Source organism: Manis javanica, chromosome 6 (assembly GCF_040802235.1).
Source record: "Manis javanica isolate MJ-LG chromosome 6, MJ_LKY, whole genome shotgun sequence".
In the NCBI taxonomy this organism is placed as follows: Eukaryota; Metazoa; Chordata; class Mammalia; order Pholidota; family Manidae; genus Manis; species Manis javanica.
Window position 1 is genome coordinate 102,009,748 of NC_133161.1, and position 16,401 is coordinate 102,026,148.

The 16,401-nt window shown below is 45.4% G+C and overlaps 1 protein-coding gene and 1 long non-coding RNA gene across 10 annotated transcripts in view; both read right to left on the reverse strand.

Annotated features, from left to right (window-relative positions):
- The window catches only part of COBL (cordon-bleu WH2 repeat protein), a 266,567-nt gene that overhangs the window by 51,741 nt on the left and 198,425 nt on the right, over positions 1-16,401 (reverse strand). For 6 of the 9 annotated variants that reach the window (XM_073239146.1, XM_073239147.1, XM_073239144.1 and 3 more), the window contains 2 exons: positions 14,819-14,957; positions 11,746-11,916 (listed from right to left, as the gene is read on the reverse strand). In XM_073239146.1, the coding sequence (XP_073095247.1) occupies positions 11,746-11,916; positions 14,819-14,957 (310 nt within the window). The remainder of the gene's footprint in view (positions 1-11,745; positions 11,917-14,818; positions 14,958-16,401) is intronic. The other 3 variants (XM_073239151.1, XM_073239150.1, XM_073239149.1) reach the window with 1 other exon arrangement.
- LOC140849954 (uncharacterized) lies at positions 1,972-8,830 on the reverse strand. The gene is made up of 2 exons (XR_012132422.1): positions 7,319-8,830; positions 1,972-2,181 (listed from the first exon to the last, which is right to left on the reverse strand). It is a non-coding gene; the product is annotated as an uncharacterized lncRNA (long non-coding RNA).

The window sequence follows — 16,401 nt, forward strand, 5'->3', positions numbered from 1 at the left end:
CCAGTAATTCTCTGAGCAAAATTCACTGTGGCCAAGAACACATTCCCCTGTTCTTCTGACTTTTTGCCTTAAGATTTTCTACAGCCATTTTCTTCAGCATAATAGCTACTTCTTACACAAACACTTATTGCCTTGAGTACATACAATCTTCTACAACCTTAATGTCTGGGTCATAAATCCTGATGCTTCCCCCAACATTTAGGTAAACATTACCTTTTGCACAAAGGGAGGGAGGGAAGGAGGGAAGGAAGGAAGGAGGGAAGGGAGGGAAGGAAGGAGGGAGGGGGAGGGAGGGAGGGAGGGAGGGAGGGGGAGGGAGGGAGAGGGGGGAGTGAGGGAGGGAAGGAGGGAGGGAGGGAGGGGGGAAGGAGGGAAGGAGGGAGGAAGAAAAAGAAAGGCACTTTCTAATTTGTTTCCTTGTAATTTCTGTAATTTTTTGTTTTTTCACCAACACACAGCACAAGATTGGTTATATATAGCTCTGACTGTATACTTCCATAAGCACTAGCTTCTATTTCTTTATTACTAATACCAGTATCAGCTGTGATATCCTATGTCAGTCATCACCGATGCTTTCATCATGTTCAACCAGACAACAGTGACACAAGTAGAAAACACTGATTCATTTTTCTTACTGAAAGTGAGAACATTTAAACAAATCTTTTGGAAAAAAACACGACAAGCCTTTCCAGTTCAAATTCATCTTTGTACAATAAAAAAAGTTAATCCAAGCAAGTAAGTCTTTTTTCCTAAACCCTTTATCTTAATGTGATTATTTCCACCTGCTCTGTCTTAGGTCAGCTAGGTGACTAGTTCTCAGTGACTGGATGGATTTCCCAAGATAGGAGAGGGACCTCACCCCAGACAGAGCGGGCGACAAACTCAACTGTGCCAACATGCATCTTCACCACCTGCTCCCCCTTCTGGGCATCTTCACCACCTGTTACCCACCCGGGGGCATCTTCACCACTTGTACAACCTTCCAGACTAGTGTTTATAAAATGGAACTATCATCATTTATTTCATGTGCATGGGGAACCACAGGTAAGCAAACTCCGAGGGCTGAGGCCACGTGCCACTCACACTAACAGCCCCCAAAGCCAGCACTGTGCCCGTCCGCAAGCCAGAGCTTGATGTCTGGGGGATAAATGGTGAATCACTGGCTGTGTAGTGGATAGATGAAGGGAGACACATCCCTCTCCCTATATTTTCTTCTTGCAAACTATCTGAGTGGCAGAGAACAGCAATAGGATGAAAAAGTACCTTTACAAATTTGGGTCCTCTGAATCCCTGAGTGGGTAGATATGCAGCTGACCCTTGAACAATGTAGGGGTCAGAGGTACCTACCCCCTGTACATTTGAAAACTTCTAACTTTCCCAAAACTTAATTACTAATAGCCTACTGTTGGTGGAAGTCTTACAGATCACATAGTCAATTAACATATTTTGTATGTTACATTACATACTGTACTCCTATAATAAAAAGCTTGAAAAAGAAAATGCTTTTTTAAATTGTCAGAAATCTCCAAAAGCTTTTCCGATACACTTACTGAAAAAACTCCACAAATATAAGTGGCCCTGTGCATTCAAAACCATGTTGTTCAAGGGTCAACTGTATGCATCATGAGTTGTGAGTTCCTACAGATTATATTTATAGTTCATATGTTTGGGCATTTAGTAAATTATTTCAGTTCTACCCAAACTGACCACACTGGTCAATTTATGGGCACAATCTAGCTTAAAGGAGAATGGAGAAGAAATTCTGCAACTGAAAAATCAAATAAGAAAAAATTGAATTAATAATGAATTAAAAAAAAATAAAATAAAATAATAGATTAAAATGTGTTTCTTAGTAGAAAACATCCATGTACCAGTGGAAGGAGAATTTCAAACAGGTCAATATATCAACTCAGAATTTACACAGAAGTCTTTACCTCCATCAAGGAAATAAGAACCTCAGTCAAACAAATCTCTGTTGTTTATGCATTTATATGTAAATTCTAAAGAAAGGAAATTGCAGGTGTACACATGAGCCCTTTTATGCTGGCAGGTGGAAGAACAGCAGGAGAATCAGAGTCAGGACAGTAGAGGCACGGGGGAGAATCAGAGGTATGGAGCTCCAGGAAAGGGCCATCCGTCAGAAGCGCTTGGCATGAGTAGGGAATGATGCACAGCAATAAACTGTGGGGGGAAAATAAATGGCAAAATATGAACTCAAACTCTGGTAAAATAAATGTCACTATTATCATTCATCTCTAAGCCCTGGGAATTTACTACTGCGTAGAGAGGGATGTACTGGCCACACCATGCTACTTCTGTTTTTGTCCATCTCCTTTTAGTCTCTGTCTCTTTCAGTTGTTAGAAGGGTCTACTGATCCAACATGCACAATTCTGTTCCCTGGAGCAACGGCATCATAAGCGTCACTGTGCTCACTGTTGTCTCTCAGGTTGCTGTTGAATAAATTCTCCAGATATCATATGAGTCAGGACACTTAACATATTTTGTATGTTACATTACGTATTGTACTTGACCTGTTCTTCTACCTCAAACAAATCTCTGTTGTTTATGCATTTATATGTATAACCTTAAAGTCCTTGCAGGCAGAGACACTGACCAGCTGGTAGGCAATAACTATTTCTTACTGCTTATGAAAAAAGTCTAAGTAACTCACAGGACTCCAGAGAGAAATAGATAATACTGTTTCATGATGCCCTCAATTACAGATCAATCTACCCCAATATTGATAAAGCTGATACTGAGCAGGGCTCATGCATAAACTCAGACAAGAGTGACTGTTGTGCTCAGTTGGAGGAACACACCAACTGCAAATGCATGTTGAGATCTACTGCTTTCAAGGGGCAAACCTCTCCTAGTTCTTGTTATTTTCTCCTGTGAGAGACTGACCATCTGATAAAGGCCATTACGTGGGCGTCACTAAGCCCCTGAAAGTCTTGAGGGGTAGGGATTAACATAAAGAAGGCTGTGTCCTAATTCACATCATATCTCATAACAACCTCAGGCAACAGTCAAAAGACTATTGCCAGTAGGCAAATATTTGGTACACAGTCCCTAGTCACCTTTTATTCATAAAAATCTTAAATCATTCTCAAAAATTCAAGCTGTCCATTCCTTACTTCTGGGAAGAACTTAAATTTACATGAACACAGAATGAAATGCTTATAATTCTTGATGTTAAAAAAAAGTTGGTTTTTATTCCTAACCCGACTTTATGCTGCCAGCTCAAACTTTAAGAAACACAGATAGCCTTGTGATTGTCAGCTCACAACTTCAGCACTAACTTATGAAAATCAAAGATAATTTTGCTGTCAGCTTTCTTAACTAAATGATTTTACTTACTTATCAGCATTGCTATTATATTTGTTATTCCTCTACAGTGGTAGGCTGGTAAATGATTAACAACCAGCTCTGTGGAGCAAATACAAGGGTATTGGATAGACAGATAAAGTTTTACTGACATAAAGTATGAGTACCACAAAACTTGTAATAATATACAATATTCTTGCTCTAAATTCTATATAACCAATTTATTCTCACAGAGTGCTTTCATTAATTTTTGCCAAATTCTGTTACCTTTATCTTTTATCTGTAGCCAACCTGTTATTACTATTGACAAGCATGTGTAATTTTGACATGAATATAGGTCACTTTATATGTGTGTGGGTACATATAATTTTGTTATAAAACAGCATAAAGAATTTCAGTTATAAAAAAAAAGAATTTCAGTTATAAATATAGATAGCTTTCCGTTAAGAGGTAAGATGAAAGTGAAACCATGAAGACGTATGTTGGAACTCAGCTCGCCTGTCAATGCACGAATGACTGCTGAATTGGATATTGGTTTTCAAAAAACTGAAGAACAATTCACTTTTTTGTGTGCTCTTCACAAGGCACTGGCTACTGATATGACATGCTTTCTTAATTAATCTGCATTATTCACATTTCCAATCACTCTCTTACATCTAGACCATTAAGAAGCAGTGACTCAAGCCCTGATTTGTAACCTCTGCCAATTTCCCTGGTGTGAATACTCTCTCCTGGTTGGTTTCCAGCAGTGGATGTCAGTCGCTGCATGTGGTGCTGGGAAGAGATGAGCAGTAGCATGCTGTTAGATGGTGTTTTCGCTCTTACATATTCTGAATCACACTGATTTGACAGCTGTAAATAACCTCAAGAACACAGAAACACAAAATTGTAAAATAATCGGGGAGTGATGTTTTCAGTACTTGTTACCTTTGTTTTTAACAGTATCTATTTGATTATAAGCTTACATAATTAATTTTTTAAATAATGTTTCTGTTTAACAACTGACTTGCAAGATTCCTGAAATTTCAACAATCTGCTCTCAGCAGCTGGCATAAGCCAGGTCAAGCACACACCTGTTCCTCTGAGCGTCACTAAGTTCCTCAGTTCTCTCTCAGGTACAACCTAGCTTGTAAATGAAGGGCTAAAAAAATAATCAGCAAAACAAAAAGTTCACAGGGCTTTTTACAAAAATGCTATACATAGCTTATTGTGATTCTCATTGCTTTGCTTCTAAGTATCATTCAATCTTCAGTTCACACTGGGTGTATTTAATGGCTCTCAAGGTACAAGATAACAGGCTAAAAATTCAGTTCCACTTTTTTGAGCATACTTCAGTGAAGACAGACTCTCCCACAGTGGCCTATTTCCTCCTATTTTGTAAGCAGGGCCATTTGCCTCCCCTGTGCTTCCTGTTTTCCTTGATGCAGAACCCTTTCCCATGGCAGCAGGAGCAGCTGTGCGGCTGGCTCTCTCAACACGGGAAGGAAGGCGCACAGCAACACAAGGCAAGAGCGAGAGCACTTCCTTGGGGTTGACGCACCTGCAAGGTTTCGAGGGCACTTCCCTGACAAATAGGACTCCCCCAACTGTGTCTGAAACACAAGCTTTAGGATTAACTACTCTGCTGTGAAAAAGGCAAAGTGCTTAATTTTGGCTCAAATTTTAGAGTAAGATGTTCAGTGACCCTAAAGAGGATTGTTCCCAATTTAAGGGGCATCCTCCCTTCTCCCCCTTCATGCTCTCTGCCCAGGCTGGCTCCTGGCTGTTGGCTGAGCTGGGGCCTTTGTGAGCACCTGGTCCAGGAGTGTGGGGATTTGACTGCAGCCATTTGCCAGTAAGCTGTGCCCAGGATATTTCTAGATGCTCAATTCTTCTGCTGAGTCACACTGCCTAACGTGTGAGTTCTTATTATTATCAATTTTACATTGAACAAACAAATTACTACTTTCAAATGAAAACTGTTTCTCTCATTTTATTTCCCTCTTTAAGCATTTCCTTAAAGTTCTTTATGGGACACTTGCTCACAAACTGAAACTGATCAGCTCAAGACATCGTGATGGCTGTCATCAGTCGTGCTTCCACTCCACTCATCATTCAGGACAGGAGATCATGACCCTATTCCCTCTAGGCCGTTAAAATCCTTTGCAGATTACCCTAGAAATGTGTTCTTAAGAAAGATTGATTTGCTTGCGCCTGCTGTAGGAAAATGTATTACACAATGGCTGTCATTGGACGGTTTTGTTTTAAAAATGTGAAGTCAGCTGAGATCTGTAATTTGAGCTCTATATGCATTGACTTTTAAATCCCTAGGGTCTTCTCACTGGAATAAGTAATTGATGACACGTTAATAGCCTAATCATAACCAGCACTGCAAATCTTGTGCACAAACAATCCAGTGCAAGTAGTGGGATGGGCTCCATCATCGTGACTCACAGAAAGTTCAACTGAAACCAAGTGTCAACAGATAGCAAAATGATTAGATGTTACAGGCAAAACTCGGTATGTGCAAATCATTGTATTGGTTTAGGCATGCACACCAACCATCTATGTAAATGGTCAGATACCAAAGGGTTAACATGAAATCTTACCAGTAAGTGACAGAAAGGTTACAAAACCTAGACCAGGGAGCCACTATTCGTCTGTTACTACAATTATGCTGAAAAAAAGCTCGAACATATCACCACAGACACACCCACAGCAACCTTTCTGCCATAAGTCTTTTATGAGAGATTACACAGATTAATCACTCTTCTCCCCCATGCATAGTAAGTATGTACTAACTCAAACTCTACAGGCTGTGCTGGCCACACACCAAGAGGATGCCAACAGCACAGCAGCAGGCGTGGGAAGCCTCACTCCTGCTCCAGGAGGTGGCAGAGAGCAAGTCCTGATCTTTGGGCACACAGCTCCACACTGGCCCCAGGCTAACTCTAAAAAGCCTGCTTTTTATCTACTGTAAGCTCACTTGGAAGAGATAAAATTATGCTTCTTACAGAAGGAAGTAATTTTAAATGAGACAGGATTCCAAAGATTGCCAGGTCGGAGATACAACTTCACTAACTCTGTTTTCTTCTAAGCTACAAAGATGATCAAGAAACCAGACCCTTCAGTCTCTGGGTTCTACACGGGTATATCTAAAGTCAGGAGCATTTCCAGTAGCTCCTCTGGTCTGCAAAAGTAGGAAATGAGAATGTAGGTGGAGGCCAGGCCTGAAGTGGACAGTCCTGCACTGAAATTGTTCCTTGGGGAGGACAGTTCTTTGGTCTCCAGGGGCTTGGCTACACTGTCTTTGCCAACCACATGATCTTCATGACTGGCATCCAGTCCTCTCTCTGCACCCACTCACCATGTCTCAGGCTCTGCAGACTGAAACCCAGCTGAGGCTGCAACCCAGCTGTAGTGGACACCAATGGTAGTGTGCATTCCCCACATCTCCAATCACGAGAGCTCCAGTGTTGAGCGGCCATGCCGTACACCCTAGGGAATGCTGTGCCTGTTCCCCAGCTCTCAGGATGGGCCTGATTCTCAGAGGTGATTCCATTCTTACCAGGGACTGGGGCCGTGTACTGCCCAAATATGGTCAATGAGACATGATCGAAACTGTGCAGCTGAGGGTTCTGGGAAAGGTGTCCTTTTCCTATGGAACTATTAGAAGAGAAGTCGCTCTTCTTCCTTTGGAAATTCTGGAGTGTAGATGTGATGCATGAATCAGCCACAGCCCCCTCAATACCAGTCCATGGAGGAGGTCAGCCCCAGAGGTGGTACAGGGAAGATACTGACAGATCCTCTAGCCTCCATGACAACTGCAGGCTGCAGATCCAACTCACTCTGAGCCTGTCCCACTTTGGGATTCCTGTTCCATGAGGTAACAGAGTCCCTAACCCTTTAAGTAGGCTTGACATGGGTTTTCTTACTTGCACCTTGTATGTTATCTATTGCTACAGAACAAATTACCTCAAAACTTAGAGACTTCAAAGAATAAGTATTTATTACCTCACAGTTCCTGGGGGCCTGGAAGCCGGGCACAGCTTAGCTGCTTCTGACCCAAGGCCTCTCACAAGGCTGCAGTTGAGCTGCCCATCAGGGATGTGGACTCAGCCGAGCACTGGACCGCAGGGGGCTCTGCCTCCAGGCTCCTGCTGGTGGCTGCTGGCAGGATGCAGCTCTTGCAGCCGGGAGCCAAGGGCCCCCACTCCTCACTGGCCGTGGGCTAGAGGCTGGCTCGGCTCCTTGCCATGTGGCTCTCCCCATGATGTGGTTCTCAGTGAGCTGCCAGTTCCTCACAGTGAGTGAGAGCGCCCAAGAGGGAAGTCACAGCTGTTTTAACCTAATCTCAGAAGTGACAAGGGACATCCGCTACTTCTGCTATTTTCTATTAGACGTGAGTCATTAAATCCAGGCTAGGTTCAAGGGAAGAGGGTTATGCAAGGGGCAGAATACAGGAGGTGGGGACCACTGGGGGCCATGTTAGCGGTACCCACCACACAACTGAAGGCATCATTCGGATAGGACAGACTAGGAAAAAGCTAAAGAGGAGAGAAGCAAAGGTTGGGGTGCTGAATACTACCTTCCCCAAGCATGACACTGTACAGGTCACTGACACAATGCTGGCTGTATTCAGAGTATCCTGTAGACAGACCTAAGCTGGTACCATCTCCAACCTGGAAACATCTCAGTTAAATGAAGCTGACTTGAATATCATGTATCATTATAATCTGATACTTATAATTCAGTGAGACAACTCTGGTATAATCCTTTACTGAATATATGCTGTGTGTTGAAGAATGGATACAACTATGACTAAGACCATGAGAGCCTCCATTTGGCTTGAATTAGTGGAGTGGCACGTGCAGGTGTGTATAATGCAGGATGGTGAATAAAGGTTAACCCTTAGAGGATGGGAAGCGGACTTTGGACTAGAAGGAGTGGTAGGCCTGCCAAAGACAGGCTCCAGAGATGGCAGCAGGGGGTGCACAGGGCACTCACCCCGCTGACTGCGGCTGGGATATGAGAGTACGTACATTCATTTGATACCTACTGGGTGCACCCGGGCCAGCTGGGGCACAGGCTGGGCACAGGCGGCCTCTCAGAGCCAAATACACATGTTAGCAGATGGTCACTCTCTCTCCTCTGACTACAAACCATGCAGAGGTTCAAAGAGAGCTCAGTAGTCCCACAGAAATGTGGCCTAGAAAACATGGGCTTCTCCATTTTGTTTTTGTTGCAGGTAAATGTTTTAATGAACATGTGTCAAATACTGGTAAGATTTTAAGCAAGAAATGGGAACTAAGGCACTCGTCCTTGGGCTAAGGACCTGGGGCCTAGCTAGTTCTCAGGATGCTAGTAAAGGCTGGGGGGACTCCTCCTAGTAAGGGGTCTACAGCTCCACCATCAGGACTGGGACTGCAGCAAGACCCTCCAGAGGCCAGGACTGGGGACAGGAAGTGGCTGGAATGGGAAGCTCTGACGTGGGAGAGACGCAGAGCACAGGTGGTGGTGTGGAGGGCTTACCTCATGTCGTCTTACGGCCTTCTCCATCTCTCCATCTGTGTACAAATCTGCCATCTGGTAGCTGTTCAATTCCTTTTACCTTAAGGAGTTTGGCTGTGCTTAGTGGTTTCAAGAAAATGGACCTTTCCTCTCTTTAACAACCTCAGTGGAATAAACCATCTGGTATAAAAATCAGAGTGACTGTGCAAAGCCAAAGGTGTCCATCCTGTGGGTGTTTCTGGCATGGGGCGGGGTGCGGCGTGACGACAGTAAAGATGCCACAATGACAATTCCTGCTGTCCCTGATCTGTGGTGGCCGACACCTTGGGCCATTGACGTGAATTCTTTTGGCTCAGTTTCTACCTATTGATAGAACCTACCCTGTTACTGCAGTGTGGGCTGAGGGAGATGTTATGGGTAAGATGCCTACTATGGACTCAGAGTTAGTTTCCACCAGGAAACACCATTTACAAGGAGCACAGATCTAAACTCAAGAGAAGAGATACAAGAGCTTGCGGCTGGCATAAAAATGCCCCTACTGAGCATCTACACAGCTACAAATAGCCAGAAGTTGGAGTAGAAGTGCAGGCGAGATGTTATGTGCCAACCAGAGGCAGAAATGACCATCCGGCATTCATGTGCCAAGAATCTGCAGCTCCCTGAGACGGGAGGTAGTACCCATGCTTCAACATTATGGGAAAAACTGAAACAAATGACAAGGGATAACTGTTCCAGTCCTCAATCAAAGAAGGCAAGCCGCTTGCCACATCGTTGGGCAGGAGACCCCAGTTTGTAATGCTGTAAACAATGGTCAGGAGAGTCAGTTAATTTGGTGAAATAAAGGCCCCAGTTGGATGCATTACCTTCTGGGGCACAAGCAGCCACGAGAGAGGAGCAGGGAGCAGAAGGAGGGAGAAACACTTGAGCCCTGTGGCCTGTGTGCCAGGCTAGGTGCTGAGGGGGGCCAGGGCCGCGCAGTAATCCTCGCGCCTCACAGGCCTCCACCCTGTTTACCCACCTCTCCTCTTTACCTAACTGTTACTGGCATGTCTGTGGGCATGTGAGATGGGAAGGGGAACATGACCAGAGGGCAGAGGAGGCCCCAGTGACGTGTACCTGGGGAAAGGGACACATGGTGGAAACTAATACTGTACACAGGAGGGGCAATGGGCCCGTGATGCAAGAGGAAAGTGAGTCTCGTCTTTTGTCCTTTGCATGGTTCCATTCTCTACTTTTTGAGTAACTTTCTTTTTAAGAGTTACTGGGGGCTGGGGTGGGAACCACTTCCCCTGCACCACAGAGACCTGGGAGGAAGCCTTTCTCCTCAAGGCTTTTGTGAGCAACCCCCCAAATCTCGTCCACTGGTCTCCCCAGCTGATGCCACAGGTGTACAGTGACCCCCTGACCCTGGAGGCCCAGGAGGAAGTGGGCACCTGCAGTCTGCACACAGTCAGGTGTGGGAAAGCACATGAGGTCTGCTTGCCCACCCTGTGTAGGTCCCACAAGGCCGTTCCCCCACTGCCAGGGGGCTGCACCTGGCTTCACCACTTTCACTGAGCGGTCCTCCCTCACCTGTTCCCCAGCATGAGAATCCACAGAAGAGAGCAGCAGCCACCAGAGCAGCCACTGAAAGCTCACCCCTTGGCACGTGGGACTTAGTACGCCCTCTCTTCAGAGATGTAATGGTTCCATCGGTAACCCTTGGCTGCCATCTTTCTGACTGATGTACCTAATCCTTAAGTTCTGAACACCCTGTAAAAATGCATTTGTATTTAGAGGCATGTCGAACATCAAGATGATCAAATGTAAAATGTAAAAATGTAAAATGTTCAAATGTAAAAATGTAAAAGAAATGTTAAGGATGGAAAAGAGGCATTCCTAAAGAAAGATAAAATGAATCAGGATTATCTTGCCCAGAAAAGTAGGTAGTAATCCATCTAACAACTATCTTTGTTACCCAGAAGCTGGCAGTGAGATTGTCCTCATTTCCAAGGGAGACAGAAAGTGGTCCACTGGTGGAAACGTGTGAACTTCCTCACCAGAAGGCTGCCCATGCTCAGGTGGGTGCCAGCTGCTTACGGGGCCGAGTGCAGTAACATTTCACTGTTCGGCAAATGCAGTGGGGGATTGTGGCTGCCTTGTAATGGAGTCTCTGCCACTGCACAGCTGAGGTGTCCTAAGTGGGCGTGAGTGCAGGCGTGACATACAGATGATGCCATCCGAATGTAATAGTTAAATACGTAGAACTGCTATCTGTCTGGATGCAGGAATGCTATACATAGTGCTTACTAAAGCCCAAAAGAAACTCCAGGAAACAATGAAGGAAGCCTGACCTCAGACAGGCTGTGACAAGAAAAAGAAACAAAATGAGATTTTAATTCTGGCAATTCCTAGACTCAGATCAAGCTGCTTCCCCATCTGGTGGTGCCTGTTTCCCTGTTCACAAAGTAGCAATACTAGTGCTTTGCCGCTGACCAAATGGTTCAAAGGTCCTCATTCTCAAGTCCTCCCAGCCCTTCAACCGGCTCGTTTGCCCTGAGAGCTGGCCGGAGGGGGCTTCCCAACAACACCCCAGGCCTGTGGGCGGTGCCAAGCTACCATTGCTATCTGCAGACATTCCAGGGTTAGTTCTAATTTGAGGAAAATTCGCTCCTAGCTGACTGTCTCCACCCACCCAGTACAATTTTGGCTCAAGTCTAACCGCAACATGAATGATTAATGGGTCAGATCATTCCTTATGGTACCTGCATGGCATTTGGAGTGCATTCATTGTTAAATCAGACATGCTGCATTGAGCATTTGGAGAGAAAAGCTGGAGAAGAAAGTCACAAACACCCCAAAGCAAGAATGGAAAGTCTGGAAACAGCCCTTACACCAGTGACCAGAGAGTCAGAGGTCAACACAGAGTGGGGAAGACAAGAGGCACGTACGTGTGGGTGTCAGGTCGGAGGCCTCGGGACCAGCGTTCTGCCCGGGAAAGCTGAGGGGCTCTGCCACGTCCATGTCGGGAGGAGGGTAGGGCGGGGGCGGGGGGAGCACTAACTGGGGGGGCCCCCGAGCAGAGCCTCTGGGGGGCTTTTGTGGCACCTGCCGTCCGACACCTACATGGAATCAACGGGGATTACTTCAGATGGTTCATTTAAGCCCAGAGACACTCTGCCTTCAACAGAGGGCACGTCACTGTCACTTACCCATATACCAAGAACAACCTCAAGGCACCAAACTCAGCCACACCTGGCACCAAATCCAACCTCACTCAGCACCAAATCCAACCACAGTCATTACCAAATTCAACCTCAGGGCACCAAGTGTAAACCTCACTCACGCTTTTAACATTTTGCACACACGGTGTCCTACCCTCAGGCCAGTATGGAAATACCTACTCGTTTGCAATTTGGTTTGGGCAGGCACAATGACCTGAAATGCTGGCCTAGAAATTATTTATAAAAGCCCCTTCACAGCTCTGTCAAGTAAAAAGCTCCTTTTATTCAAGTTCGTCATTTCTCAGGTTCACAGGCATGGCTTCTAGCTTGCATCTGTCACCTGCTGTGGAACTTAGCTTGCCTCTTCAAGCCCAGTGACACTATCAACCTCTTCCACTCTTCCAGGGAACAGTTTTCAGACTTGGCTGAGAAGGGGGTCCTGAGTTGAAGAAAGAGTTAGGGGTGGGATTCCTCACTGCATCTGACCCTCAGACCATCAGAACTGCCTTGTTTTATTTGCCTAAATGTGGGGATCCATTTAGAATTTTATATGAAAATGACTTTCTTCTGTTAATAAAATTTTTGAAGGTCAAAGGCTTAATATAATAAATGATGAATTATTATGTCATATGTCATGCTTACTCTTACTGCTTTTAAAATACTTCCTTTAAGCTTTAAGGGCTACAATCTTCTGTAACAGATTCTGTGCTTCATGCCCTTCATCAGATTATTAATAAAAATATGAAGAAACATCAGTTCTTCATCAAGAGCTATATCCATTTACTCCTCTTGATTGCAGTTTTTTAGATGGACATGGAGTTTTTTAGATGGAAATACTCATTTCCTCACATGTATGCCTCATTTGCTTCCTCAAAGCCAAAAGCAGTGTGGATGAGTATTTGTCCGGCCCAGGTAAATGTCACACACAGGAGGGCATCACCATGGCAAGACATGTAGGAAGAACAGGCTTCTCCTGGGAGGCTCGTTTCTGTCCAAGGAATCTGGGTCAGACCCAAATCCAGCTGGTTCTAATGCTATTTCAGTGCAAGTTCCAAAGCCTTTCAGTTCTTTTTATGTCTAGGTATCCAACCAGAAAAAGATACTGGGTTGGTGGTGGTGGTGGTGGTGGTGGTGGTGGTGGTGGCAGCATTGCTGCTTTTTTATTTTTATCTTTTAACATAGACTGGGGTTTAAAGTTCTGCTTACAGTGCTGACATGTGCAGTTAATTCATGGGATTTTTGAGGGGGATGGAAGTCGGACTTGAAATTGTCACGTTCTCTGCCATCCCTCTGACATCATGAAATAGGGCTATATTCCAGTAGAAGACAGCTTCTGGCTTCCTTCTCAATCCTCACAAACAAAAGTTTATGGACCAGAGAGAGAGACTTGTAGTGAATCGCTACCATCTATACATCCTCCTTGGCAATGATCCTCAGCAGGGACATCTTCCCTATGGTTTCAATTTTAAAACAACCCCACCCCCACTTCTCCTGCAACACCTGTGGGCACTGGCTGGCTGCCCACACCCAAGTATGTCAGGCACAAGGCCTCAGTCCTTCAAGGCTGAATCAGGAGGTCCTTCCTTGGGTTGAAACAGGTTGTCTGGACAGGAAGTTGGTACAACTCAACAAAATCCACATCATCACTTAACCTGGAACTGCAATGAGGAGCTCTAAACCCGAGGGCTGTCATCCCTTTATGAAGAGGGGGTGAGAGCTAGGGAGGAAGAACAGGGCTGTCATTGTGAAAAAGGAGATAACTAGGTTATCTTAATAAGCTACAATTGTTCTCAAATTTGATAGTGTTTTCCTGTGGGAAAGAGGCTGAACCGGCATGAAATATAGCTACCGCTCCTTAGGATAATGGATTTTCAGGCTGTGAAATGCTGAGACACAAAGTGAGGTACTGACCAGGGGGAAAATGCTGACAAACAGCCACGTGGCTCACGTTAAAGTTTCAGACACTGACAAAGCAGCCACTTGTCCTTAGGCGTCTTTTAGTCCCCTTTGGGAACTGTAGCCATCAGGTCAAAGGCAGAACGTGGGGTGCCTGACATACTAAACGGCATGGGAGTGGCCCTCAGAGGGCTTCCCTGATGGACTGAGCATCCTGGGGGGCTGTTGCAGGAAACTCTGCTACCTAAGAGCTGTTCCTGTTCCTCCATAAATGAAATTACAAACAGAATGATTTTAAAATAAGATTAATCACCCCATCTGATGGACCTAGAGACATCTGTCACGTCCTCCACTTGCCCCGTAGCAGGAGGGGTGACCCATGGTGACCTAACAGGTCTCCTCTCACTAGTATTATGGTTCCACCCTCCTCCCTTTGGGATGGCTTATTCTCAAATATCAGGGTCTTTGCTACATATATAAAACCTATAAAAGTGACCATCAATTCCAAAATATTACTGAACTGTTGTCCACAGATCTCTAAATCTCCCGAGGTCTAGACATCCTTCAAAACAGCACCCATCCTAGGAACTTCCCTCTTCCCATCAGGGAGACCCACGTCGCACACCCACACTCACTCACTCTCCTTTGTCACCCTCTTCTGAGCGCCTGCAGCCACTCTCCACCTTACCCACCACACCCCTTCCACATGCCCACACCACTCTCAGCAAGTATGTCTGTGGGACAGTAAGTGAACTTGTAACTGCTTATTTCCAGACTTTCTTTCTTTAGCATAATATTTCCCGAGTTAATGCTACACTGGCGGAGGCCACAGTGAGAGTTAGTGGCAGCATTGGAGCTCAGGCGCAGGCCAGCAGCCCAGGGGGCAGAGCAGCGTGTCACTCACCCGCCCCGCTCTTCCTGTGCTCCTCCTTGTCGTCTATGCGTGCAGGCACCACGGGGCTGGGGGGCGGTGGCTGCAGCGGTGGGGGTGCTGGTGCCCGCCTCTTCTTTTTCTGCAGATCTATCTGTGAGCCCAGGGATACCTAAGAAGCACAAGGAAGCACAGGCAGTCAGTGTGCGGGGGGTTGTGTTGGGGACAGCATGCACGTGGGACACCCAGTTGGAGGGGGCAGCTCTGGCTCCCAGAGCAGGTGTGGGACTGTGCTGTGAGGGCTGACTGTGCTGCCCGGGGTGGCAGTGGTGTGGCCCAGGGTTGCCCACAGACATGTCCAAGACCTCTGTGCAGGGTAGCTGGGGCTCTGCCCTCTAATTCCTACGGACTTCAGGCAAATCAGGATACTGGGTAACTGCCCCTCAGCACAAAGATGAGAAGCGGTTCTTAGGCCTTAATTAAATGTAAAAGCCATTCTTGCCAGAAACTTTTCCCAAGGCCACCATCTGTGCCCACACAGATCGCATCATGTGCCGCACCTTCGCCCCAACCCCACAGGCTCCCCCTGCCTCTGCACGGTCCCGAGCAGCCAGGGCTGACCATCCACAGGCTCACCACCGACTGGAAACACAACGATATTTGTCCCCTGGGGGACATTAGGTCTGCATATGGGACATCAAGCTTCCATCCACACAGAAACCCAACTCCTGTCAAAGACTTTAACGATAACAAATGCACAGCTTCTGACCCGTCAATAATGGGCAGGCCTGCTGGTTCAAAGTGCAATCTGCCTCCCAGCCCCACCCACTTCTAGTCTTGGGGCCCTTGATTTATCAGCTCAGGCTCACAGCACGGATGCCAGAACTGGGACACGCTGCCCTTTCCCGAGGAGGACGATGTCCCCTTCTGAGTTGGACCTGGTGTTCCACACTATGTGCGTGATGTGTGTAAAAAGTCTCATTTTAACATTTTATCATTAATACACATTTACTGCAGAAAAAAATTTATAATGCATGCAAAAGGAAGAAAAATCACTATTTAATACATTAACTACTAACTGCTGACATACATTTTTCTGGTCCTTAGTTTTTCTTTGAAGTCACATTTTTTCTGTCCTTCTACTATATTATAACCACTTCTTATACCTTTAAAATTCTAATTTTATATATAATATGGATATTAGAAGAGCCAAATCATCCCACAAGCTTAGGGGCCAATCAGTTCCTTGTCTACTACCCACACCCCAGCAGCAGCCGCTTCCAACTCTTTTATTTTTTAGCATTCACTGTTCTCTGTTTTTCTTATATTCTGCTATTTTGTAATTTTCCTATGTTAGATATTGGTTTCCTATTCCAGAAGATGAGAACTTTGTTCTTTGAGACACATGAAAACACAGACATGCACAGAGACACACATACACACGCCCCCTCCCCAATTTTCCAAAAATTATAGCACAAGATTTAAATGAAACTGACTCTTTATGTAAACATATATAGTTACCATACACGTAATTATGTAAAACAAATTTTCTTCCAGAGGAATTTTCTCCAGCTGAGATGTACACTGTGGATGTTGAAAATATGTTTTCTAGATTA